The 27705-nt window shown below is 53.8% G+C and overlaps 1 protein-coding gene across 1 annotated transcript in view; it reads left to right on the plus strand.

Moving 5' to 3' along the window:
* Positions 1-263: 263 nt before the first annotated feature.
* LOC144256207 (corticotropin-releasing factor receptor 1-like) overlaps positions 264-27705 on the plus strand; it is a 28617-nt gene continuing 1175 nt past the window's right edge. Inside the window, exons 1-4 of the mRNA XM_077801283.1 lie at positions 264-275; positions 9346-9433; positions 17090-17209; positions 21519-21604. Coding sequence (XP_077657409.1) covers positions 264-275; positions 9346-9433; positions 17090-17209; positions 21519-21604 — 306 coding nt within the window. The remainder of the gene's footprint in view (positions 276-9345; positions 9434-17089; positions 17210-21518; positions 21605-27705) is intronic.

The raw sequence follows: 27705 nt of genomic DNA on the forward strand, positions 1-27705 counted from the left end.
TGTGTCCACAGGCAGATCTTCTCACCCCTTCCTGGTCTCCCATGCACACCCCACCCCAGAAAGAGCCTGGAGGTGCTGACCAGGCAGGACCTCCCATCTGGCCAGGAAGAGTCCCTCCACTAGTCCCCTGCCCTCAGACTGAGCAGGCAGTGGGGAAGGACTGGTCCAAAGTCCTGCAGGTAGAGAGCCTCTTGAAGGCTCCTCCTTCTTATTCTTTCATTCTTTCCAAGGTCTCCCCAAATGTCTTCCTTCCTCCCTGCGTGATGGGCGAGCAGGTGAGTGACTCTAGAGCTCTGCAGCCCTCCCCCAGGGTTTCCCAGCAGCAACACTGTTGACACATGGGGCCAAGTAGTCCTTTTGAGGAACAAGGGGTGCTGTGCATCATGGGATGTTTAGGGACCTCCCTGGCCTCTAGCCATTAAATGCCAGTACCCCCCCCACACACACACACACCATTCATAGCCACCAAGTGTATCTCCAGACATTCATGCCCCCATGTTCCCTGGAAGGCAAAATGGCCCCTAGCTGAGGCTCACTGAGCTAGTTCCGTTATCCTCAATTCAGGCATCATTTCACAATCACCAGAGAGCGTTAAAAAATATAAGGACTCCTGAGTCCTCCCCCCCACCCCCCAGGGCCTACTGAACTGAGATCTCTGGGGTGGGGTCTGAGAAATGGAATTTTCTTTCTCCCAGGTCAGAGGCTAAGTACTGTCCAGAAATTTCTAGGTTTGTCTTACTCACTTTTACAGGCAAAGAAAGAGGGCGAGGACGTTGCCCACCTTATGATTGTTCTCACCTGTGCCCTGCATCTCTGCTCCGTGGACTTGGAGCCAGCAGCCCCTTTCAGCTCCCTCCCCAGGTGTTGAAAGGCAGTCACTTCTCCAGGAAAAACAGCCACAAACCCTTTAGCGTTTTCAATCAGCTTCCCAGAGGCAGACAGATTCCCTCTTCCTCCCTGGCTCTCTTCCGATCTCTAGAAATGCAGCTCCTTCAAGGGCATCCTCCGCCCGCCACACCACAGGCCCCTCACTTTGCACTTGTGGCCGAGCAGCCGAGGCGAGAACCAGGCTGTCAGCCTGCATGGCTGGTGTCTCCACAGCTGTTCCCACACCTCAGCTCTGTCTCCCAACCCCTCAGGGAGGGTTTCCCAGAGGGGGAGCCACTCATGGGTCACAGTTGTACAGCTCCAGGGGGAGGACCGTAGCCCTTCCTGAGCCCCCCTGCTGAGAGGGCCTGACAGGTGGGTATGTACCCCTCAATTCCCACTGCCAACTCTCAGGAGGCCAGGATGCAGCCTGGGGTGGGGGGGCGGCAAAAGAAACCCATAGCCACCTGACCTGAAGGATCCAGGCTGGGAAGAGGTGATCTTGGGGAGAGGAAGGGAAGCAGCAGGGCACTGCCGGGGTAGGAACCAGGCCAACCCCAGACCCTCCAGTTACCATGGGAACCCTGAGGACCAGTTACCATGCCCATACACATCAGCTTGTCATCTGTACAGTGGGGACATGGTGAAGGATCCCTCTGAGAGGGACTGAGAGGATTAAATGAGAAAATTCACAGGGTCTGTAATTGGGCAAGCAGGAGGGAGGGAGGAAGAAAATGGAGGTAAGGGAGGACCGAGAGAAGCAGGGAGGGTAAGACAGGGAGAGAGAGACGGTGGGTAGAAGAGGGGCAGGGAGGCCCAGAAGGCAGGAGCCATGGAACATATTGGTGTGAATCTGAGTGAACCCAACCAAAGGGGGTGGGGATGACTGCAGGAGAGGCTGGGAAGGAGGCCAGATGGGGTTGGCAGTGGGCAGTGTGCTCCATCATGGACGGGGAGGTATGTGCCATTTTTGTGGGTGGCCGCCAGCTCCTAGGAACCGACTGGTGGTGGAAAGTGGTGGTTCATGCTCTGGGTAGACAGAGGACCAGTCAGAGCATTTGGGGGCAGAAGGGCTGAGTCAGGAAGGAAACAGCTTGTCCCTGGACAGAGGTGGCTTCTGTGGCACTTAGCATGCACTCAGCTCCAGTCTATGAGCCCCGATTGTGGATGGGGAAACTGAGGCAGGGAGATGTTAAGTGATTTGCCCACCCCCACCCAGGTAGGAAGGAGCCAATGAAAGCTTCCAGTGTGGCTCTCTCCGGCCCTAAGTTTAAAGGGCTGAAGTTCTGCTCTCCTGTGGGTGCTCAGGCAGATGGCAGGGTCAGACCTGGAAAAGAACCCTGGGAACAAACACAATGCCCTGGGCACCTCACACTTGAGGAAACTGAGGCAAGGAAGGGGGTGCCTTGGCGTCATCCCAGGGCAAGTTTGGCAGAGTCTCAACAGGGCCTGCCCCCACCTACCCACCCCAGAGCACTTTTTCCTTTAGCACAATCTCCTGGGGGCCAAGGTGGGGGCCATGCACAAACCCAAAACCCAGAGGAGGAGGAAGCTCCTGCCGCGAAGGAGGGAAAGAGGACATGAGCCTCCAAATGTGCTGGTGCAACCCCGTGGTCTAAGGGGATAGAAAACAGAAGGCCATCTGTTCATTCACTCACTCACTCATTCATTGATTCATCCACCAACATGTAGGAGGCCTACACCGTGTCAGGTCTCTCTGAGGGAACAAAGGTAACCCAACACAGATCCTACCCTCGGAGCTTACGACTCAAGTGGACATACTCCTGGGACCTTGAGTGGCATCTGTGAACTCAAGAGCTGGGGTCAGGCCTTCCCTGCCCCTGGGGTGGGTGAAGCAGGTGGCGCATAGGTCCAGCCCTGCCATGAGCTCTCATTAAGGGACAGGAGTGCAGAAGTAGGGATAGAGGGGTGGTGGGCAGGGCACACCCTGAGCCCAGAGCCCCAGGGAGAAGACCTGGAGGTGGGGAGCACCCAGGCACACCCCCTCCCTTGACTGTAGGCAGGAGATTTTCCATTCCATTTTTTCTCCCCTGTAAAACAGCAATTTAAGTTAATTAAATGTAACAATAAATTATTTCTTGTCTGCCTGGAATAATCTTTCACCGCTCACACACTTTGGGGGAAAGAACAGGCTCTTTGACTTGGGGTGGGGGCAGGTAGTGGCTGTCACAGAAGGAGGCTGTGGGAGAAGGGACCTGGCCTGGGGCAAGATGAGGAGAAGGAGCTGCTTTGGGGTCAAAAAGTCTTACACAGTCAGGAGGGCAGAGAAAGGCCAGAGGACATCACTGCTGCCCTCTGTCCCTGGCTGGTCTTTTGGGCACCTCTGTATGAATCAAAACAGGCACTCCTGAGGGACTCGGCTCTGCCACACACAGCTTGCCATCCTGCCCCCGCCGACCCCTCTGTGCTGAGCAGAGACTACATTGGCAGGTGGGCACTTCCCTCATCCTGTTGGATCCGTTGGGTTCCTGACTACAGATTTCTCTCTCAGAGGCAGGGACGGGTTTTGAAAAGTCAATTACACATTTCATTTCTGCAAACCAGACCCTGGGTTTTAAATGCAGCAGGAGAGACAGGTTTGTAAGGAAATCATGATTTATGACCCCTTCTCTCTTGCACATCCAGATTCGCTGCTCTTGGCTTTGCTTTAAGACAGGCTCCCAAACACAGTGCACAGCACTGCAGCCAGAACCCCCAAAGCCCAGGACCCAGGAACCTGGCCAGCAGGTGGCAGTGTGGGCTGGGGGCCTTGCGACTAGGAGAGTCACCAAGGAGGACTGTGATCTGGGACACACAGGGTGTGTGTGTGGGGGGGGGGGGCGGGGGGGTGTTCAGGGGCCTTTCTGGGCCCTGAGTCTGGGTCCCCACACTCTCTCGAACCAGGGAAGACAGCAGTTCCCAGCTTTATCCCCGACTTACTAAGCTGCTCCCTGAGCAGAGGACTCCAGCCTCTCCCTCTCCCTCTCCAGATCAAAGTTACCACACCTACAAACGACTGCGCCTACGAGCTCCAACCGTGTGCTGCTCTGGTGTCCACCCTGGCACCCCAGGCCTATGCATCCAGCTCAGCCCTGTGCCTGAGACCCAGGACCCTCCCCGGGCCTGGGAGGCTTTCTCTTTCCTGTCTGCCCTGCCCACCCTCAGGCTCACCCCCTCCAGAAGCCCCTGCTCCCCTGCACTCGGCTGTGTCCTCTGTGTGTGTGTCCACATGTGTGAGTCTGTGCGTGCCGTCCTTGTCCCCCTCTGCCTCTCTGAGTTCCTTTCCTTTTTTGCATACCAGGTACCTAGTTAGCCCTGGATTCCTTGAATGTAGAATCGCAGGCCTGTGAGGGGGCTGGGAGATGGCTAAATCTGGTGGTTTTAAAAACAAACACCAACCTTCCTTTTAAGCTGAAAAACTCCTCCAAAAGGCACCAAAGGTGAAGGCGGGGAGCATGTCAGAGAGGTGACCAGCCTCTGCCCCGAGGAGGTGACAATGACCTTGCTGACATTGGCAGGAGAGTTTGAATTTCAGGAGCATCTCTAGCCTCTGCCTCCAGGAGTTCCACATCCCTGTGATGTGGGGAGGTGGGGAGCTGGGGAGGGGACTCCATTGTCCCTGCCTCACAGAAGAGGAAGTGGAGTCCCAAGGGCTGGGTGACTCACCCAAAGTCCACACAGTAGTGTGGTGGGACTGGGCTCAGAACTCAGCAGGAGGGTGAGGAATTGCAGAGGTCGCTCTAGCACTGTGGCCTCTGATTCCTTCAGGCCAGCTCTGTCCTGCTCCAGAGGGCCCTGGGGTTCTGCCAGAGCTAGTTGTGAGAGGGCAGGGAAGGCAGGACCTTCTCCCTCTTTCTCAGGGCACTTTTAGGAGGTGTGTGTGTAGGGGGGGAGCCTCAGCTGCCTTGACACCACCCCTCCCTCTCTCTGGTGGCCCTTCAAGACCCTCCCCAAAAGGTTAATCACTGAATTATCCCATCAAAGAAAATTGCACTTTTGTGCCTTAAAGACCAAACTAAGCTTCAGCATCAGAGTTATTTATGGTCTCTAATAAGCATTTTCCGGGTGTGATTAACCTTTATGCCAAAGTCATGCTGGGAATTGGGATGGCAGCTTGGATTCTGTGTGGCCTGGGGTGGGGGTGCGGGCGTGGGCAGCAGCTGAAGCAGGCAGCTGTCAGACTCCTGCTGTACCACCCACCCCTCCTGGGCTCCTGAGCCACTTCCCCCTCCAAGGGCATCTCTCCTGTCTGTGCCTTGTGCTGACCTGGCCAGGCCAGAGCATACCCACCTCGCTCCATTCAAACGTGGATCAGATTGCCAGATCCCAGTCCTCGCTTGCTGCTCAGAACCCCTGTTACCCTCAGCACCTCAGTGAGTCCAGCTATAAAATAGGGAGCCCAGGACCCTGTCTGCTTTCTGCAGCCCAGTGCTGCATCTGTGTCAGGTCCCCATGGTACCTCAGACAGTCATTTTAGCTGAAGCTGTCTTTGAGCTGCAGTAGGCCCTTGTCTGTCTCAGATTTAACCTTCAAGATTTGGAGAGGTGAGGTTGGGTAGGATGGCATCAGCCTGTAACCTCAGCAACTCAGGAGGTCAAGGCAGGAGGATTGCATGCTTGAGGCCAGCCTCAGCAACTTAGTGAGACCCTGTCTCAAAATTTAAAAAGTAGGGAATGCTGAAGATGTACTTCAGGGGTAGAATGCCCTGGGTTCAATCCCCAGTACTAAAAGAAAAAAAAAAGTCTTGGAGAGATTTAAAATAAGACAGAAGTTTCATTTGGGGCTGCCAGGCTGGGGTGCAGAATGGGAATCAGCTAGAGAGTGGGTCTAGTGCTCTGCCAGATTCACTTTCTCAGTTCCATTTTGGTTTCTCTGCTAGTTGGAAAATGGCAAATCTCATGAAGTGCTGAAAACTTGGTTTGTCAAAATGATTCTGGAATTCTGGAAACCCAGCCAGTAGCTAGGGCTCATGTGGAGGGGAGGAGCCAGCCAGGAGGAGTCCAAGCAAGTGTTAGTTCTTAGGCCCAAAGCACTTTAGTTTGAGCTAAGAGAGGGTGACATGTCCAGTTTGGTGGAGGCCTGGACCTCTGGGGGGACCCATTCAGCATATGTTCCAGCCATAGTACTTGCTCTTTTGGGGGTGCTAGGCCTTGCTGAGAAGTAGAGGAAGTGACGAACCCCCAGGAAAATGGTTTTATTGCACATACCATTCTGCTTTAATTCCAGGGTGTTCACACTCCCTCCCTCACTGTGTTTGTGGACCCCAGATTAAGGACCCCATTCTCAGTTTTAGGAGGAAACAAACTGCCCCTAATACTTTCGGGGTCTGTTCCCACCAGCACAATAGTTTCCTGATGATAGGGATAGAAAATGGCAGTGTCACTGAAGAGGACCATGTCATCAGCAGATGGTGGAGGAAACAGGCAGGAAAACTGGACTTTTCATGGAAGTGATTCAGGAAGAAGCCTTTACCAGGCTTCCTCAGGACAAGTAGCGGCACAGGCAGAGATTCCGCTACAGAGTTGACCTTTCCAGAGAGGAACGGTTGGTCTGGGAATTTTAAGGAGCATTTTCTTTTGCATAATGCAACACAGGTCCTCACTGGACAGGAAATGGCTTGGTAACCTGCATGTCCAAGAAGGAGACAGCGTCAGGGCTGTAGGTGGCCAAGGGCAGTTGAGTCCTTTGCCCTATGGCATTTGGTTTGATTTTAGGATGAATCTGGAATTGTTTGCTCTTCTGTAAACCCCAGGACATTAGCATGCCATCTAATTCAAGCCTTGGGCCCTGGGTGCTTGATACCGAGGTGGTTTAGCTATCTTCAGGGCTAGTCTGAGGCCTCCATCTGTGAGCCTCCTGAGCATAAGGCCCAGTGCATGTACAGGGCGCTTTGGGGACACATTGAAGGGGTAACTGAGTCACTTTGCTTTGGCGGGCTGGGGAGGGGCCCTGTATGTGAATTTTGAGGAATGCACAGCTCACCAGGGGCAGGGGCAGGAGAAGCTGGGGAGGGAGCACCAACTGCAGGCGCAGGAGGGGCCGGTGTGCAGGGGAAGTGACACATGGTGTTTAGAAGGCTGGAGCAGGAAGCAGGGTCTAGAGGCTGGGTGACAGGGCAGCGTGACAGGGCAGCCAGCCTGGTTTCCAGGAGGTGTTTCCAGTTTCCTCTGATTTGCCTGCGACTTGGCTGAGTATGTGAGTGAAGTGGGCATCCTGGGTTGAGACGCAGAGGGCAGGATTTCCTGGTCACCTTCTAGAAGAAACCTCTGGCCATAGCAGCTGGGCTGCTCACCTCTGGGGACAGCAGAGCCTGGGCCTCCGCCGAATGCTGAGCAAGCCCAGCAGGTTTGTCCTGCGGGCTACTCTCTGTTTCTCTCCTTCCTTGGGGAAGAGCCACTCGGGAAAGTGGGGGTAAAGGTATTTCTCACCTCTCTGGAGACTGCAAAGTTGAATTACTGATTAATAAAGTGTTGGGATTTCCTTGGGCTATAGAGATGAGTAGGTTTGTCCCCATCTCTGTTGAAGCCCAGGAGCAAGTTAGCTGACCCCAGCGCCATTCAGTGAGTGTTCCCTGTGCCAGGCGCAGGGCGGGCCTGCAGGGCGGGGCTTCTTGGGAGCCCAATGCTTGCTGCAGGAAGAGTGGAGGACAGAGGGGGTAAACCAGGCCCACCAGGGACTCAGGTTGACATTGAAGGGACAACATGACCCTGCGGACCATTGGGGTCAAGGGGAGCTTCCTGCAGGGGTGGCAGGAGGACAGGCTCTGCCCAGGAGTGGAACTGCTCCATGACACCTGGGAGGGAGGGCTGCAGAGCCTGAAGTCATCACGGGGACAGAAAGAGGAAGGAATGGGTGCCTGTGAGGGTGGAGAGGTCCTGGGGGTGGGGAGGACATTCCTGGCAGGTGAGCACAGAAAGTTGGCCCCTGGAAAAAGACAGACAGAACCAGACTCAGCTCACTATGGGCAAGTGAAAGAAAATAATATTCAAGTTTGCTTTTAAGGACTAAGGGAAGGCCCTGAGGTCCAGAGAGGATGAGCAGGGCCAGGGAAGCCCAGGGGAAGGGGGCCTGGGCAGCAGTGGGTGGGGCAGTGGGTGGATGGGAGGGTGTGATGGGGCGAAGGGTTCGTGGAGGGAGGCATTCTCCAGAGCACATGCTAAGGCAGGAGGTGCCAAAAGCCTCTGTAATCACCATAAGTAATATCATGATATTATTACTGATTTTTTCCCTTTTCCCCAAGCTCTAATGTAACCAGTACTGTCACTGAACCTGTATTTTTCTTATTTTGTTCATCATGGATTTTTTTGTTGTTGTTGCATTAATTTCTATTTTTTAAAATACTGCATTAGGGGCTGGGGTGTAGCTCGTGGTGGAGTGCTTGCTTGCCTGGGAGGCACAAGGCCCTGGGTTCTATTCCCAGCACTGCAAAAAACTAAACAATTGCATTAAAATATGACATATCCTGACTACTAAGGGTTTTGACACCCCTTAAATTTTGCACCCACTTCACCCTAGTCCAGGTGGGGCCACTCATGAGGGCTTCACGCTGCGGGAGAGCCCCACTGCCCTGACCTTAGCTAAACTAGCAAAGGGCATCCCACCCTCCATCTCACGTTCCTGCTGCAGAATCCCAGGGTGGGCTCCAGAGCTAAGAGTCTGGCCCTGAGTTCAGCCGTGCGTTTCGCAGCAGGTGCAGAAATGGGCTGGGGCTGAGACATGAGGAAAGAGCAGGGGAGCAGAGCAGGGCTGGTGAGGAGGAGAGCAGTCTCCGGGTTCAGCGTCCTGCCTGGAGGCTCTGCGGGAGGGTAATTTAAGGAGGCTAGCCCTCCAGTTGAGGGGCTCCCGCCACTCCCCCTGTCCCCAGCTAGACTCAAATTCTGGAATCAGAGTGGGATGCAGCCTTAGGGGAGGTTAAAGAGCAAACAGGGCAGCCATCTTTCAGATGTGTTCATCCTGTCACCGCTCTGCCTCAGTTTCCTCATCTGCAGTTAGGCACAGCTGCTCTGGCCCCAGGAATAATTAAGCCATGGTAGATCTTAAAGGGCGTGATACACAGCGAGGCACAATTTGTAGTGACTGGTAATAAGCCAGGTAGGAAGCAGAGCCCAGGAAGCAGCTCATTAAACAAGAGGTCAGGAGCACTGCTGCTCTGGAGCCAGAGAGGTGTGCTAATGAGGGTCTGTGAGCCCATACAGCTAGCAGCAGCAGGCAAGTGGGAGGGGATATGTGTATGTGTGTGTGTGGGGGGGGGTGCGTGCATGTGTGCTCCACTTACCACCCTCTGTTCCAGGTCCCCTCTGAGCAGGCAGCTCCAGAGCTTCCAGACCAAGAGGATTCGAGGGAGCAGGGCCAGGAGACTAGGGGCAGGGGCTGGGAAGAAACTGGATGTAGGAGGGGAAGGGGGCAGAGACAGGAAGCGGCAGACCAGGCTGCTCATGGCATCCACCTAACCGTGTCCCTTGCTCTCTGTGCCCACAGGCCCTTCTCCTCTTGGGGCTGAACCCTGTCTCCACCTCCCTCCAGGACCAGAACTGCGAGAGCCTGTCCCTGGCCAACAACATCTCTGGTGAGTCTCCTACCCACTTCTGCAAGATGTAAGGTCACTACAGTGTCCCCTGCCACAGAACTCCCAAAGTCTGTGCACAGAACCATGCCTGAGGGCAGAAACGGCAGAGAGACTTCCCCTCCAGGACTCTAAGCTATTTGTCATGTCTCCATACTATCTAGGAGGATGCTAAAGCTGGGTGTCCATTTGGTGGGAAAGAGAACTAGTTAGCCAGCAGCCTGTGCTGTGGGCAAGCACCCCAAGCAGTCACTTCCCTGCTTTAGGGTGGGCCACAGGGGAGGATGTCGCAGCCCCTGCTGCCAGGCTGTGACTCGAGGACATCAGATGAGGGAGAAAGATTGCTGCTTCCTGCTGCTAAAAGTGCCCAGAGTCACCTCCGTGGGCTGCTGACCATGCTCCAGGCAGGACTCAAGGAATTCAAGACGTATTAACCCCATGTGCACAGCAACCTTCTGAGGGGGCCACTGTTGTCCTAATTTGACACATAAGGAAACTGAGGCACAGAGACACACTAGTAAATGCCGGATCCCAAATGGAGCAGGTGGACATGCTCCGAAACACAGGGCTTTAGACCTCCCCAGTGGGAACTATTGCAAATGTTGCTCATGCCTAGAACTTAACTGCTTACAAGGGGCTTTTGTAGTATTATCTTATTTCATCCTCACAAGAGTTGAAAACCCGACATTCATCCAGAAGGGAAGTTTGAAGTGGGAAAGAATTTCTTAAGTCTCCCAGAAACACACCATCAGTGGCTGGGACCCAAATCAAAGTCTTGAGGTTCCCAAGGCCAGGCCTTTGCTAACTTTGGGCATCATCCTGGGAATGTCTGGTACCAGGCAAAATGCAGCAGTCTCCTACACCTAGGGGTCCTTGGGAGGGTTGATGTCTGTGGTGATTTAGTTCCTCCTCAAGGCTTTCATTGATTCATTAGCTGAGCACCTACTCTGCAGCAGGCCCTGTGCAAGGGGGTAGGGGAGCTCCCAGCCTCCAGGTCCCCCGTGCAGGTACTAGAAGGCAGAGTGAGAGACGCACTGGCCGAGAGAGGGACTGGAGTGTGTTAGCAGATCAGGAGGCATCAGTTTCTGCAACTGGGCCTGCAGGGACAGGAGGCTTCTGCAACTCAGAGCAGCTGTCACCTGGCCTGCTGTTCCTTCACCAGCCAGGGTTGGGGGAGAGGGGTGAGTGCTGGGCGTGGGCAAGGCCGACTGACTTCTTGTGCTGGCTGATAGCGAGGGCTCAGGCATGTCCTGGCTAGGAGGAGGGAGATGGGCAACCACAGGGACAAGCATGCCTTTAACCCCTTGGAGCCAGGCTTTGTCTGATGCTAAAGGGAGAGGTGACTCCTGCCTCAGGACCTGTCAGAGGTCAACAGCACTGAGTTTGTGGCTGTTTCCGCAGAGTGCAGGCCGCTACTGTGTATGATGATGGTTGCCTGTGTCAGATGGCTTTTAAAGGTGCTCTCTGTATAGCTAGAAAGAAGGGAAGGACCCTGTCACCAACTGCTTGTGACAGTGGAGGTGGCAGGAAGGCAGGACAGGGTTAGGGTGAATCCTAGCAGCCTTCCTAAAGGAGAGGGGTTTCAAGGTGAGTCTTTTTTTTGGGGGGGTGCTGGGAATTGAGCGCAGGGCCTTGTGCATGCAAGGCAAGTGCTCTACCAACTGAGCTACATCTCCAACCCATCAGAGTGAGTCTTAAGAGAGATTCTGAGAGCTGGCAAAGAGCCAGCACCTAAGCCAAAGCAAAGGTGCACTGGGGACCAATAAGTAGGCTTGGCGGAAGGACCAGCGCTGGATGAGGAGGGAGGAACATTAAGCCTGGGGAGGTGCTGGGATCCCACAGCATCAGGCTGCAAAACTGGCAAAGCTGGGCTGTAGGGAAAGGAGATTCACGCCCAGTCAGCAAAGAGGGAGATGGGGAGGGAGGAGGCCCAGGGGGAGTGACTGGGTACCAGGTCAGGCTCCATTAACTTGCTTGTTGTGTTCAAGAGGAGTGACATCCCCGAGCCCATGCAGGTGTCACCTGTCCTTGGCAGCAGCGGGCCTTGATGAATGGTATTCATTCCCTGGTGACTTGTACTGGGTGCCCCCACCCCCAGCCCAGCCTGCCTGGCTTTGTGGCATGCTATCCATCACCCTCCAAACAGCCTCTGGTAACGGGCCATTTGTCTTCTGATGCCGAGACCTACCCAGAGCGATGGGCATTGGTAGAGACAGATGGTGAGGGTGGGGCCAAGGGGCCAGGACAGATGGATGGGCGTCTGGCTGGGGCAGCTGGCACTGAGCCGGGACTTTTGTGGGGGGGCTCTCACATGCTTTATGCCAGGAGCAGGGAGAGGCTGGTCCCCAGGGCTGAGGCCCATCATGTGGCATATCACAGACTTGGCAAACCTAAAATCATGGCATGAGGACGACCATGCCAGGAAGTGACAGAATTGCCAACTAACAACATCACAGACAAATGGAATCAGAGTTGACGAGGACCTGGGGTCATCAGTTCCCATTTCTGGCCTTAAGGAAGTGAATGTTAGTAATTACTTAGTGCCCACTATGTATTTTTTGGACACTACTCCAAGTGCTTCATATCATCCAGTATCACAAAAATATAGTCAGGAAGAATTTTTACCTGAAAGAGGAAACTGAGGCCCTGAGGGATTGAACAACTTGCCTGAAAACACACAGTTACTAAGACTGACAGCGAGTTTTGAGCCAAATGGGTTTGATTTCAGACTTAACCACCAATATCACATTATGTGGCCACTCAGAGATCCATGGTGTTCAGAGTCCAGTGTAATCAGCCATCGGGGGTATAGGGCCACCACTGAAGTTTCCCATACCAATACTGGATTTGCACATGGTCCCAGTTTTTTCTTAGCATCTACTATATGCCTGGCGCTATCCTAGGTGTTGGAAATTCAGAGAGAAGAGTGTGCAAACCCCCAGGCCAGGAGGGTCTGTGGCATCTTTCTTCTCTGGCCAACCAAGAAGGAGGCAGCTCAATCATTAGGTGGCCAAGCAAAGACCAGGGCTCTGACTGCCCTCTGCTGCCCTCTGTATGCTGTGCCACCCTGGCAGATCTTCTTCCCACTCATCTCAGAGGTACATTCTTCTGAATGTGTTTCAGAGGTTGCTCTAGGGCCCCTGGCAGCTGCCACTCAAGGCATCCTTTAAATTCAGCCTCCCCTGGAGTTAAGCCAGACAAAGGGATGGGCTTCCCACCTGCCAGGATACTGCCAAGAACCCCTGCATCTTGTCCAGAAGCCCCTGATGGGAGACAGGAGCCAGATTCCAATTTCCTTCTGAAATTAGAGCACAGTTGGACCCTAAGACTAATGGGAAGGGAACTGCAAAAGAAACTAGGGCCCAGTTGGGCACAAGTCACCTTCAAAAGGTCTCTATTCTTATGTGAATGAGGGTGTGAGCCACCCGGTAATAAGGAGGTCAACACCTTAGGCACAATAAGCACCCTCCTGCCTCAGGGCTTTGTACTTCCTGTTCTCTCTGCCTAGAGCATACTGTCCCAGCTATGTTCCTTCCCTCGCTTCCTTTAGGTTTTAATTAAGTGCTATTATTTTATAAAAATGCTAAATTAAAACAGCACTGTCCGTCTTTATCTCCCTATAGTGCTTAGTTTTACTTCATAGTATTTCTCAATGGTTATGTTTGTTTGCTTATTGTCTCCCCGCCAAGTAGGACACAAGTACCATGCCAGCAGGGCATTTATTTTATTCATTACTTTACCTCCAGTCCTGGTTATTTCTTAGGTTTACCTAAGTGCTTCCTGAATAAAGAGCAGTCATTCTCTTCCGTCTGTACCCTAACTGACCAGGAGGGGCGCCTTTGGCAGGAGCTGCAGGAGGAGTTGGCTCCTAACTGCAGCTCACCTTTGCTCTGTGGCTGGCCAATGCGCTCAGCTAGTGGCAAGGCTGGCTTACTCTGAATCAAACTGCTCCTCACCCAGAACTGTGAGGTCCAGGTGTAAGAATAACCCCAGGAGGGCAGAAGAGGCTGGATATTTGTGACAGTGGGACCTGGAGGGGATGTTGGCCCAAGAATCCAAGTCCAGCAGCCCTGAATTGAGGTCCTTATTATGGTCACCAGGCTGTGACATGGAGACTTCCTTCCTGCCTTCTCCCTTGCCAGCTGGTAGATGGACACCCTCCCTATCTTGTGAAATTATCTGTCTTCCTGGCTTTCTCTCTGCGTCTCGCTCTCTTATCCTTAGTGTCCTTAATGTCTTTTTTTTTTTTAAACTCTCTTCCCCTCTTCTCTCTCTCCCTTCCTTTCTCCCTCCACCTGACTTGGCTTCTTCCCTCCCCACCCCTCTTTTCTCCCCCTCAAAGAGTGGCTAGGGAGATTGAAGAAATGGCTGAATTGCCTAAGGTAAAGCGCCCTTCACAGTGCCATTGGTATACAGTAGTGTTAGACAAATGTTGGTTCCCCTGCCCCAAGTCCTGTACACCAGTTCCCTAAGGGACACCCCCCACCCCCGCTCTCCTCCTTCCCGGATGCGGTGTCCACAGGGCGGTGAGCTGAGATCTTGTATGTGCCACTTGTGGGACTGCGCCCGGGAACACAGTGCCCGAGGCCCTCTCTTGCTGCCTCCTCCCTGCCTTTGACCTCCGGGTCCCCTTTCCATCGTCCACTTTTCCTTTACTCCCTGTTCTCTTGCTGCCTCTGCCTCCTCTTGTACTTTAAAACCACAGGCCAAACTCCTAGCGCAAGTTCAGCCCTCTTTCCACGCTCTGCCACAAAGCCCCGCCCCACATGACTGACCACGCCCCTCCTAGGACCACGCCCACCCAGCCTTGAGTCTCAGGCATGCGTGCTGCGTGCTGGTCTGACTCTGGAGCAAGGGACATCTTTGTCGCCTACCCCTTGCATTTGGCTTCTCTTCTTTGCCCCTGTAGCCTTCCTTCCTCTCTTCCTGCCTCGCACACAGATTTCTACTCCATCCAGGATTTTCTGGGCTCTTAATGCAAAGGCCCCAGGCGCCACTTCCGTGCAGTTTCCACGCAGTCTACTTCGAGCGACTGGAGGCGCGGGCTGGGACCCGAGGGCAGCCCCAGAGAAGGCAGAGTCTTCTCTGAGAGAATTGCGTTAGGCATGTTTCAGACACTACCACCTACGGCATCCCTTTTAATATTCCCAGTGCCTAGCTCAGGAGATACAGTGACCGAATGAATGAATGTACAACCTATGAGAAAGGAACAATGACATCATTCGCACCTGGTGCGTGCCTGGCACCCAGTCAGCCCTAAATGCTCCCTTCCCTGTTGCCTCCTTGACTGCCCCCACCCACACACACTTTATTGCCACACAATATGGTGAAATTGAAAGAATGCTTAATTTAGAGTCAAAAACATCAGGCTGAGCCAGGTGCAGTGGCACAGGCCTGTAATCTCAGTGGCTCAGAAGGCTGAGACAGGAGGATGGCGAGTTCAAAGCCAGCCTCAGCAAAAATAAGGTACTAAGCAACTCAGTGAGACCATGGCTCTAAATAAAATACAGGGCTGAGGATACAGCTCAGTTGGTAGAGTGCTTGCCTTGCATGTGCAAGGCCCTGGGTTCAATCTCCAGTACATCTCCCCCCACCCAAACAAAAAAAATCAGTCTGTGAGTCTTGACTCTTTTACACTTTGACTTATGACCTTGGACAAGTCACTCAACATCCCTGGGCTTTGATTTCCTCATCTATAAAGGATGGGGGGAGGGTAGACATTGGAGGAGACATTGGAGGTTGGATGAGGACCTAAGAGACGAAGAGCTTTGAAAAAAGCAGAGCGTAGTTCACAATTTTATCCCCCTCCCCGCCGCCACATGCCCCTGGCGTCCCCTCCTCTGGGTTCAGCACTATCAGCATGATCCATGACAGATTGAAATCCCAACCTGGCACACCAGGGCATTGCAGAGTGCTGCCTTCCTCACTCCCCCACTGCTCTGCGATGCCATCAGGAGGCTCAGCTGCAAAACAGCACCCTCCTGGCCCACCCCAGCACCTGGCCTGCCCCAGCTCTGGCCCCTCCAGTCCAGATTTCTTTCTTTTAATTAAGCCACTGGCCTTGAGATCTCTGCCCCCTGAGCCCTGATTTGCACAAATGCCCCATGAATAGCTTTGATCAGAAGGAAAAGCCAGCATTTGGTACCCATGCAGCTCCTCACTGCCCTGATCCAGCAGGAAGAGGAAGCCAATTTAGCCCACTGCTGTTTCCTGAGATTGGAGACAGGCTAATTTGGGGAGGAAATGGCAGACCGGCAGCCAGGACTTGGCAGCTGCTGATGCCCAGCCCCAAAGAGGCTGTCCCCTACCTGTATAGATCATGGCTCCCTGGCTTGTCTGTACATTTTGTGCCAGTTCCAAGTTATTAACCCTTTCTGCCATGATGGGACAATGGGTCTCAGCAGGACTGGTGAACCAACCTCATGCCCAAAGGGGCGTAAAGGCAGAGAAAGAGGGGAAGCACCGGGGAGATTCCAGGACCATGCAGGGGTGCTTAGCCCCCACCCTGGAGACTATTTCCCCCTACCCTCCAGAAATGTCACTGAGGCCTCAACTCTACCCCAACACACACACACACACACACACACACACACACACACACACACACAATGTCTCTCCCTCTTTTTCCCCACTCCACCCCAAAATCTCTTTATCAGAGGAAAATATTAATGTTTGAAGGGGCCTTTAATAATCTTTTTCTAGTTCAACTGTTTATGAGTCTTCAGAATCACAGACCCCCTGGATCATCTAATAATAGCCGTAGCACCCTTTCTCCATTAGAGCGTGTATACGCCAAAGTTTTCATTATATTCCACGTCTCTATGAACCCCTGAGATTCCCAATGGATGGAGATTAAGGATTTCTGATCTCAAAACGGGGGTGTAGCTCAGTGGTAGAATTCTTGCCTAGAATGTGTGAGCCCCTGGGTTCAAGCCCCAGGACTGAAAAAAAAAAAAAAAAAAAAACGGATCTAATCCAACCACTTCATTTTATTCTAGAAGAAAACAAGGCCCAGTGAGATTTGCCTATCGTCACCCAGCAAATTAGTGGCAGAGCCTATTCTGAGCCATGGGCCCAGACTCCCAGCTCAGTGTCCTGAAGGTGTCTCCTCCCTTTTCTCCCCATGGGCCCAGGTCCCAGTATAGACCAGAGCACAGGAAACGTGTGCTCAGTAAGTGTGGCTGTCAGACCAGCTGGTCGACCTGGTTGTGCTGCATCTTCCCAGTGGGGTTAGGGCAGATGTGGTTTGGTTCCAGAAATACATGAGGAGCCTGGGTCAGGAGTTGACTGGACCTGTTCCAGAGTGTTCCTGTGAAGTTTTGGAGCTCTAGTCTGTTACCAAGGGTGGGGTCAAAAGATGTGTCCCCAAGAACAGGGGACCTGAAACAGACCCAGCCATCTTCCAGATGCCAACCAGGACCTTAGATTTCAACTCTACTTCCAGCCATCTCTGTTTCTCCTCTGTTCTAGAACTCATGCTGGCTCCAGACTCCTTCCCGGTGTCTCCTCTCATAGACAGGCTCATTTCTGCACCCGGGGCCATTGCTTTTGTCCTTTCTCTATGTGATTGGGAGCAAGTGGGGGGAGGGGAAGGGCTGTGGAGGGTCCTCTGCCTAGGGAAGGGGTCCTGCTCTGCTTACCAGCCATCTCTGTCCCCAGGCCTGCAGTGCAACGCCTCCGTGGACCTCATTGGTACCTGCTGGCCCCGGAGCCCTGCAGGGCAGTTGGTGGTGCGGCCCTGCCCTGCCTTTTTCTACGGTGTCCGCTACAATACCACAAGTAAGAAGAATGTAGAGGGTGGAGCATCTGCTGGGGTCGGGTGGGAAGAGCTTGAAAGTGGGGAAATAACAAGCTACAGCCATATTATTAAATACCTTTTGAGGGTACCACCACCACTGCAAAGCCCACTCTGGCTGACTCTCACAATACCAGGCAGCACCATCTGGCATAAAGCTAAGCCTTCGAGGCTCAGAGAGGTTAGGGAACTTGCCCAAGGATGCCAGCTGGTAAGGGGTAAAGTTGAAATGTTTATGTGACATTTTCTCCTATAGTTGACCATCTTTGGATTAGTCTATTGAGACCCACAGCAACCCCATGAGGTAAGGCAGGGATCTTTCAAAGAGCCCCAACTTTGCAGATGATAGCTCAGGGCCCTCCAACCAGGACATGGAGCAGGGGCTTCGCTGCCTCCCAGGGGTGCAGTGGGGCAGGACTGACCCAGGGCTGTGCAGATACTTGATCCCCTGTAAACACCTCGCTCCCCTGAGGCCCCACACATTTGCGCCAGGCTTTGCAGCTCCTTGCTATAGCACCTGCCACCCGCAGAATTAATTTGCTGTCTCCTGTCAATGACTCAGATCCCTGCATGTGGAGAGAAGAACAGCTGCAGACCAGGGGCCCTGACTCAGCCGAGAGAAGCTGGGGATGGGGTTCCCTGCCTTGGCCTTTGGATCCAGTAGGCCTGAGCCCAGAGCCCCAAGAGTGTGCCAAAGACGACTGCAGATGCTAGGTGGTCCACTCTAAGACCTGTTGCATGATCGCTGCTCATATTTTTCCCTCTGCTGGGGCAGATTCCCCTCTGAGGATTGAGGGGGCTGGATGACCTGGTTTCTAAGGCTTCTTCCAGCTTGAAGCCCTCCTGCCCCTTTTTCCTTTACAAGACAGAATTAAATTTGGGGGCTATGCCAAGGAGGCGTGGGAGGACTGGGAGGGTGACTGTGACCCTCTCCTGGGGGCTGCTAGGGCAGAACAGGAGGCTGGAACAGCCCTTCCAAGCCTCTGTGTTCATCTGTAACCATATGCTGGCTATGGGAGGGATCAGGGAGGAGAAGAAGGACTGGGAGGAATGTGGGGACTAAGGAGAGGAGACCCAGGTAGGAGAAGAGGAGCAGGGCCTATGAGGCCAAGGAAGCCAAAGAGGAGAGTTTGCATTGCAGTGGGCCAACCTCCAATTTAGGAGGGCTCATTTTGAATAGTGAGATTGAGGCACAGAGAGATGAATAACCTGCTCGAGGTTAGAAAGCTTGGAGGCAGAGTCAGGCCCAGAGAGCCAGAGCCTGCCCAGAGCTCTGCATACCATGCTGAGATCTTCAGGAGCTCCTGGAACAGCTGCAGTTCCGAAGTTGGCATGCCGGCACATCTGGCCTCCCCTACAGCAACCCCAGAACCTGCCGGTCCCAACCTCCCAGATCTCCTCCCCAGTGCCACTGCCCACTCTCAGGCACCCTAATCTCCAACCATAGTTCTGAATCTGAACCTGTTACCCTCACTTGGAATGCACACTCTGTGGCTCCCTGTTGCCCCACGCAGTTGAGTCCCTCCTCCTGCGTGGGCCTGCGAGCTCTTGCAGACAAGGTCCTGCTCATTTTTGCACCCAGTCCTGGCTGCTCCCCATAAGCACCCTATACTCTTGTCCCCCAGGGTTACTTTACATGCCCCAAATAATCACCGATAGGCTTTAGTGCTGGGCATGTGCTACTCAATTTGTTGGCCCTGCCTTCAGTGGAAACCAGGAATCCTGGGTTCCAGTGCCAGCCCATCTGTCCCTCTGCCCTGGTCCTCTCTGGGCCTTGGTTTCTCTACCTGCAGGATGGGGATTGGGCTGGCAAGGTGCCTTCTAGGCTCCTTGCTTTTCCTTCTGTGACTCCAGGAAAGAAGCAGGGGCCCCTTGATGTGGGGGACATTTCCGGGCAGGGCTGGAAGATCCCCTTTGCGGGTTGTCCCAGTGCCAGATGATGAGGAATGTGCCTGCCTGTGCCATCAGGAGGAGTGGAACCAGAGCTGCTCCTAATCATTAGGCACTAATTAATTCATTTACTGATGAGGTGTTGCCAGGATTTCTAGGCTTCTCCTTAATGCCCTCCCTCCTGCTCATCAGATCTTCAAAGGGATGGGAAACATTTCCAAAAATATCCATTTTCCCATGATTCTTTGGGAGGACTGCTCAGCTCAGCAATTAAAGACAAGGAGGTCGCATCCTCCCTGGCAACGGCACCCAGCGGGTGGGGCCTGTTTTCCTTCAGGGTCACCTCCTCTCTCCAGGTCAAAGCCTGCTGCCTAGGATGGCCCGGCCCAGAGAGGGATTCCACGTGCCCCACCCCCTGTGTGGGGTGCCCTCCCATTAGCTCCACTAGCACCCCCTTTGATCAGGACAAGTGGCACGTTCTGAATGTTATATAAGGTAATATAAATATCGCCCCAAGACAATAATAATAAACATCACGGCGACACCATATGTCAGGCACGGTTCTAAGTACTTTGCACATGGTAACTAAAAACCCTGCATCAGTGAGGTGGAAGTCATGACTAGGACGGCTCTGTCTCCTGGATAAGGACGGACGCTGAGAGATTGAGTGACTGGCCTAAGGTCACACAGCCAGTGGGGGTGGCACCAGGGTCTGCAGGAAGCCTGCCTGGGTGGAGGGCTCAGTTCTGAACACTCTTTCGTGCTGCCTCTCTTAAGGCAAAAACTGCATCCACAACCCTCTGCCCCCACGCCCTTCTCACCAGGTCTCTGCCCCCAAGCCCCTCTCTTTGCAGACATTCCAGAGCAGCCTCTGGTCCCAGGCAGTTCATGTCCATTGTAGAGATGCTGTATCGTCATTTCTGCCCAGGGCTCGGCACTGCACCAGACCAAGGTCCACTCACAGGGAGGCTGGGCAGAGCTTTATAAATCCACCGAACCCCATTTCCCTTCCAGTTCCCAGCAGCCAGAGCTGCTACTTGGGTTAGAAAGGAGGCCACCGCCTTTCAGTCCAGGAGGCCAGGTTGAGGCTCCCTCTCTTGGGGTCAGCATCCACTTTCCTGCCCCACCCCCCAGCATCTCCCTCTGGTCCCGATGCTGCCAGCAGAGAGGCACCTCCAGGCTGATGGTCCCATGGGAACCGTTGGAGCAGCTCCCTTTTATAAATGAGGAGAGGGCTCTGGCTTCCTCCCAGGGCTCTGTCCCTAGGGGTTTCCAAGCCCAAGACTAGAACTCGGGCAGCTTCCTCTGTGGGTCAGTGAGAGCCACAGAGAGGCCTGCAGAGGCCAGCAGAGATGGCTCAGGGCTCATTCTCTTTTGCAGTCAGTGAATTAAGTCAAGGAAACAGGATAAAGCTACTGATGCCAGAGAGGGATCTGGGGTGGCATAGGACAGCCTCACCAGCAGAGGAGGCAAGACAGAACTTAGAACCCCTCTGTCCCTTCCCTTCTGAATTTATGTCCCTGGTGTCCAGGGGGAGGGGATCAGGTAGAAAGGCCAGTAAAAGGGACCCTTTAGGCAGCTCTGCCCATCCCAGAGCTCCAAAGCCAGGCAGCAGCCCTTAGGGTTTCTTGGAAGGTGACAGTTTGGGGCTCAGTTCAGGCTGATGGCTGCACAAACACCCACCCTTCCCAGACCATGCTCCTGCCTTCTTTCCCAAGTGCTGCAGGCCAGGCCAGGAACAGTTGTAGTGGGTTCTAGTGCAATAAGATCACTACCAAGCAAGACTCACCCGGTCACCTGACATTTTCTGTCCAAGAATCCTCCCCCATGTTCCTACCACATGACCCTCCAAAATAAAGCCTGCTTTGGGGCAATGCCACCAGGGGACCTTCCTTGAGACCTGCCCAGTGAACCCCCACCCCACATTAAAACCTGCCACACAAGAACCACCCATGGAAACCTCCACCACCCACAGACCTACAAGGAACCATGTCATTTAAATCCACTTGAGCTGTCACCACGTACCTTCCACCAGATCCTGCCCAGCTGTGTGAGCACTGACTCAGGGACCTCATCCTCCTTTTCTGCGTGACCCCAAATGGGAGCATCTCAGAAGAGCACCTGCCATGAAATCCGACACCTTATCAGGGCCTAGAGGGAGGCACCCAAGGGGTAGCCATGCTTGTTCATAGGCCAGTTCTGTGGCAAGGTCATGTCAGCTTCGGGGCAGAGCCGTGTCACCCAGAGGCAGTGGCTGCTGTAGCCCTGTGGGAGATGAGTGGATGGGCAGGAAATGGGGTGATAAGAAAGGCTTCTATCCAGAGGCCCAGTGCTGGCCCAGATGAATGGATGGACAAACAGACAGACAGATGCCAAGCTATCACAGCTCTCTTCTTTTTCCAGACAGTGGCTACCGGGAGTGCCTGGCCAATGGCAGCTGGGCCGCACGTGTGAATTACTCTGAGTGCCAGGAGATCCTCAGTGAGGAGGTGAGCTGAGCTGGGCAGGCTGCCACACCAAGGGGTCGGCCAGGAACCCCAGCATGAGCTGGATGCAAAGTGGTCAGCTGGGGCCTGGGGGACAGAGGTGATGTCAAGGCCCTGCCCCAGGGAAGATGACTGGCAGCTGCTGGGCAAGCTGTACAGGGACAAGCAGGGTCCTGGTTCCTTCCCCCCGTGCCCACTGGAGGCTGCCTGCTGGGGTATAGTCAGTTCAGACTACAGACATGGTTGTGGGGTTTGCACCCATTTCTACCCCACACACCTGAGCAACACCAAGGTCCATGAGGACTGTCAGAACCAGACATGGAAGTAGGGGTAGTGGTGCCATTTTAAAAAGCCCCGGAGATCCTTTTAAAAATTTAAGTGTTTTGAGTAGATACTGCTTACACATAATATAAAATTCAAAAAGTACAGATGGGAATACAGTGAAAAGTCTCCCTCCCACCCCTGTCCCCAGCCAGTGGATTCCCTCCCCAGAGACAGCTGATTTGCCACTTTCTTGAGTGTTGTTCTGTACATACAAGGAATTACGTGTGCATGTACTTTTTTGGTTTTACCCAGATGTCACATATCATACGTGTTCCTTGACACCTTGCTTTTTTCATGTAGCCATCTATCCTGGAGACCATTCCGTGTCACTACAAAAGAGCATTTTCATTGTTTTTACATTTGCACAATGCCCCATGGTCCATCTATGCCATAACTTACTGAACCGACCTTTATTCTCAGTCTTTGGTCCTTACAAACAGTACTGCCATGAATTCTCTCTTCCGGTGACATTTGGCAGAGGCACGAACGTCTCCATCCAGTGTTTCTGCTACCTCCGTCCCCCTCCGCCCTGTCCCTCCGTCTCTACTCCCTTTATCCACAAGTGCTGAGGGAGACGGGGGTCATGGGCTGGAAGAAATAGAAAATGTAACCGAAAAGCAAAGTGAGCAGAAAGCAAAGGGCAGAAGGGAAGCCATCCCAAGCCACCAGGGCCCCCGGCTCCTGGAGCGAGGAAGAGGCTGGTCTAGGCAGTCTTGAGGATTTCATTGCCTTCAAGATCTGAGTTGGAAAGGACCCTGGAGACCTTCCATCCCATCCTGAGGTTCCCAGCCCTGCCTGGTGGTAAGAAATCACACAAGAACACTTGTTAGCCGCAGAGCTACGCCCAGCACCCAGTAGCTCAAGCTGCCCAGGAGCATCTGGGAATTGGTATTTTTAACAAGTGCCCCCAGGGGAGCCTGCTGATGGGGCCAAAGTGGGAAACCTGGATCTGGTCCGACACCTTCACTTCACAGAAGGGGAGACTGAGGTCAGGGAAGTGGAGAGGCTTGCACAAGGTCACGTAGCTAGAACCTGGAACCCGGGGCTTCGGAGTCCAGGTACCTGAATGAAGCAAGGTGGTTGCAGAGAGGACATCTTCCCCCCCACCCCAGCCCTGAGCACTCTCGTAAGCCCCTCCCGGTTCCTTGAGCTACTCAGAAATCTCCTTCCAGAAGTTGCAAAGGCAGGTCACTGCTTAGCTAAATAATGACCAGCTCTTTCACAGGGCAGCAGAGTTCCTTGCTTAGCCTAAATAATGACCAGCTCTTTCACAGTACTGCTCTGGCAGGGCAGCGGAGTTCCTTGGGGTGCAGGATGAGGGGTTTCCTGCCATCTCAGATTTCACAGGTCAGACCTGGGCTGGGCTGGCTTGGCCCAGCATCCCTACAGTCACACCGAACATCCTGAGCACCGAACATCCTGACTGTGAGCAGACCTGGGCAGTCCTGGGGCTGGGGAAGGAGCACCCCCCTGGACTGGAGGAGGGGTATGGGGTGCAGATTAGGAAAGTTGACCAGAGGAGATGGCCTTGGGTGGGTGGTGGGGTGGCCAAGAACCACTCAGAGGGATGGAAAACGCTCCCTGGCATACAGTAGAGGAGATGAAATGGAAGGAAATGGGGCTTGGGCTCAGAAAAGCAGATCTGTGCTGTGGTGGCTCTTGAGACCATTGTTCCTGCCCAGTGAGGGTGGCGTGGGGGAGGTGCAGCTGGGATTGCATCTGTCTTGCAGGACAGATCTTCATCACACCCACCTGAGGTCTGAGAGCCCTGCTGGATCTGCCATGGCAGACATCTCCAGCTGCCCCAGACATCTCCAGCTGTCCCACCATCGGACAGAGGGGCAGACAGTTGTGCCTTTCTTGGACATTGTCAAAGCTGCAGTGGCCCGAGCTGCTCTCCTACCTGACCCCCACATCTGAGCCTCCTGATTGTCAGGGTGAGGTCAGGGTTCCCCATCTCTCCTGCTCTATCTTAAGACCCTTCCTTCTAGTTGGCTGATGAAGGACACTCAGCAGCCCGATTCCCCCCAGCTCTCTTCAAAGACTCCAGGGCAGGAGGTTGGTTGCCTCAGTCCTCCCTTCTCCATGCCCTGGAGGCCCCACCTCTGCCTGGGACCTAGGACTCTCCCTCTCTCCACCAGCAGGTTAGGCCAGAAAGGAGGAGAGCATCATTTCTCACGAGCACCCCCACTTTGGCAATATAGTGGGAACAGCATGGCCTTCGGGGGCAGACAATTTGGGGTTTGGAATGATCTTTTATTTTTTATTTTTCATACTCAAAGATTTAACCCAGAGGCACTTTACCTCTAAGCTATATCCCCAGCCCTTTTTGTTTTTTTAATTCAAGGGGGAGTCTCACTAAGGTGCTGAGGCCAGCCTCAAACTTGGGATCCTCTTGTCTCAGCTGGAATTACAGGTCATTGTGTGTGATCTTGAGCAAGTAGCTTCACCTCAGTCCCCTACAGGGGCTGAGAATAATTCAGTGGCTGTCCCCTGGAGATTAGGAGGGGGCTGTCTTGGCCTATGGAAGGTACCCACTCATCTGCTACCTCTCTGCCTCTCACTGGGGAGATCAGAGGAGTTGGTGGTGTACACAGGAAGGGATGAGAAAACTGTAACAGGGACACCCTTTCTCTGTCTTGGTGGAACTGGCCTGCTTGCTTAGCTACTCTGGAATCAATTAATTTAATTAGTGAAAGCACCATCCCTTCTGAGCCCCTCCAGATGTTGATAGGCTCCTTCTCCTCCCAAGAGGCTTAGCCCCTTTCTCTTGGAGCTGCAAAGAGAAAGTTTCCAATTGGGTGAGTGGCAGGCTGGGCTAAGCCCTAATGAAGCACCAGCACCCTGGGGTGCATCAAGTCTGTGAAATGGGACACCCAGATTCCAGGTGCCCACAGCTAGACCACCATGGGACAGGTCCCTAATTGGAAAGCCTGATTCATGCGTGGCCCAGCCAGTGGTCGGCAGCAAGTCCCCAGCACCGCTCTGCACCAGTTCCCAGTATCAGTCCCCGCTATACACAACTGTGACCTCTACTGTGCCCTTCCCCACTGTCCCCAACTCTCTTCTGCTCCCTTGAATGCACTCAGTGCCCTCTCTTATGCTCTGCTGAGCACATTGAATCTGACCTTCGTGCACATCCTGGAAGGACAGTAAAGGTACTTACTCTGGGGATCTGGGGATCTGGGCCAGGATGAGGGTTTATGAAACATGGTGCTTAGGAACCACGTGGGCTTCTTGCTAAAATGAAGATTCCAATTCTGAGCATCTGGAGCCAGGCTCACACTCCACTCTTCTCAAGACTTCTGCAAGCTCCTAGATGCTGATGTCGCTGGTTCAGGGACCATGCTTTGCAGAGCAAGGGATTGGGTATCTCCTGGCAAGGCCAGGGGAGCAGCGCAGGATGCCCTGGTGGAGAGGAAGAGATAATGTTCGTGGGCAGGGATGAAGAGATGAGGCCAGGGTGAGTGGAGGGAGCATGGAATCCTCCTTGCTGCCATCTGGTCAGGCATAAGGACGGGTCTGACGCCACCGCCATTTTGGACCTGATAGTGTCTTGGAGACTCTGCTCAAAATCAACCAAGCAGTAATTGCTTGTGAGATTCTGGTCATGGAGGGCAGAGCACAGTGGTCTCTGCCCAGGGCCCCTCTGTGTCACCTGCCTCAGGGAACCTGCTGGTCTTAGGTATGCAAATTGGATGTGACAGAGTGCTGGTCAGCCCCTGCGGTTGGCTTTTCCCATGTCCTTTGGGCATCCAGCTGCTTCTGCAGTTCTTGGTGGCTGTCCCTCAATGAGCAGTCACTGTGTCTGGGTGTCCCTGGTCATCTCTTGGAGAGTCATTGGCTGTCCTTCGGGATGTTGCTGGTTATTCTCCTCAGGTGTCATTCAGGTGTCATTGGCCACCTCTCAGGGTATCACTGGCTTTTTCTTGGGGGAGGGTCACTAGCCACCTCTCAGGGTGTTGTGAGTGTCTCTCAAGGAGAAGTTGGCTCAGGACCGTGCTGGCCAAATCTCTTGTTAGTGGTAGAAGTTTCTAGGTGTCTCTGGCTGTTCTGTCCGTGTGTCAACTGAAAAGATTGGTCTTTCAGAGTGTTTGCGACTGTCTTAGTCTGTTTTGTGCTCCTGAGACACACACCTGAGACTGGGTAGTATTTAATGAATAGAAATGTCCTGGTTCTGGAAGCTGGGGATCCAGATGGGGGACTGGCACCTTTGAATGCCTTCTAGCTGCATCATCTCCTGATGGGAGGGCAAAGAGGGTAGAGGAAGCAGGTGGGGCCCACACTCGCCCCTTGCAGGAAGCACCCATTCCTACGATGACAGCAGCAACCCATTCACGAGGGTGGTGCCCTCAGCTCCTGACACCTCTGACAGGTCCCACCTCAAACCCCTCTGTCCTGGGGCTCAAGTTCCCCACCCATGTACTTTGTGGGACACATCCATATCTCAACAGTGGTCCTCTGTCGGGTATCTCTGGCCTCTCTTAGTGACACTACTGTCCCTCCAGCCATCTTCTCCAGCTGTTTCTCACTTGTATCAGGCCAGAGGTGGCTTGAACTCAGCCAGACACATCTCAGGAAGTCACGTGGAACTTCTGTCCCCCGGGAATGGTCCCTGTTATCACTTTTCAGCTTGAAGAACACTCGGCAGCTCCCGGGCCCCCTGCAGAAGCTCTCAGAGGATTCTGGGCCCAGTCTGGAGGAGAGCTCCCCAGACAGCACCTCGGTTGTCCATCCCTGCTTGTCCCCCAAGAAATGCACAAAGCCAGGTTTAAATTGCTGGCTGGGTAGCTTGGGCCGGTCATCCAGTCTCTTCAATGGGAAAACAAGGACTCAAAGACCAGTCTCTGAGCCCAGTTGTGAGAAAGAAAAGCAATGGCATTGGAGAGGTGCCTGGCTCAGTGCTCAGCATCCAGTAGGTGCTTAATAAATGACTCCTCCCTACCCCAAACCAAACAATCCAAGCCCAACCTGATGGGCCCAGGCAGGGCCCCTAACAGATGGGCTCCCTGTGACTCTGCTCACTTGTCCCACCTGGGCCTGTGAGTGAAGCCAGGATGTCCTGCTGTTCGTGGCTCTGCAGATGTTGTCATTACCCAGGGGCTTCTCAGCATGGATTTGTGGAAATTTTAATAAAAGGAAATTAAGTCCCAGCTCCAGACAGGCTCTGATGTGTGTGTGTATTCTGGAGCCTCAGGGTTGTGGCATCTGCCAGAGGCGCTTAGAGACCTCTGCATCTGCAGCGGTGGCTCAGGCCCCCTCTTTGTCCCCACCTTGTCCCTCTGTCTCTCCTGCCCTGCCTCCATGGGTCCCAGCCCTTTTGAGGCTGGAGTTGCTAATGTGATTTCGTGGCATGTCCTTGAAAACCTCTATCCCCCAAACCAGTTCCCTCCTGGCCCCGTGGGCTTCCTGGGAGGATGTCTCTTTGGAAGGGGTGCCAGGGCAGGGAGAGCTTGGGCCGGAGGGCGTGGCCCCTCTGGGATGCCTGCTAGGTGTCCCTTCTTATGTGTATTTGGGCCTCGGTTTCTTCATCTGGAGAATGGGCAGGGCTGCTGCCTTGGAGCAGCTCTGACTTCCGTGGGTCCTGTACTTCTGGCAGGAAAGTCCGTGAAGAGCCAGGAGCTCTGCAGTGCTCTGTAAGGGTGAGCAGGGCCTCTGCCAGCCCGTCCTTTCTCGGGTTTGCGTATGGCCAGTTCCTGTGCGTCGCAATCCCCTAGCCCCACCCCAGACCAGCAAAGGGTAAGGGAGGGGGATGCCAGAAGGGACCCCCTCTCCAAGCT

This window comes from Urocitellus parryii, chromosome 7 (genome assembly GCF_045843805.1).
Source record: "Urocitellus parryii isolate mUroPar1 chromosome 7, mUroPar1.hap1, whole genome shotgun sequence".
Classification (NCBI taxonomy): domain Eukaryota; kingdom Metazoa; phylum Chordata; class Mammalia; order Rodentia; family Sciuridae; genus Urocitellus; species Urocitellus parryii.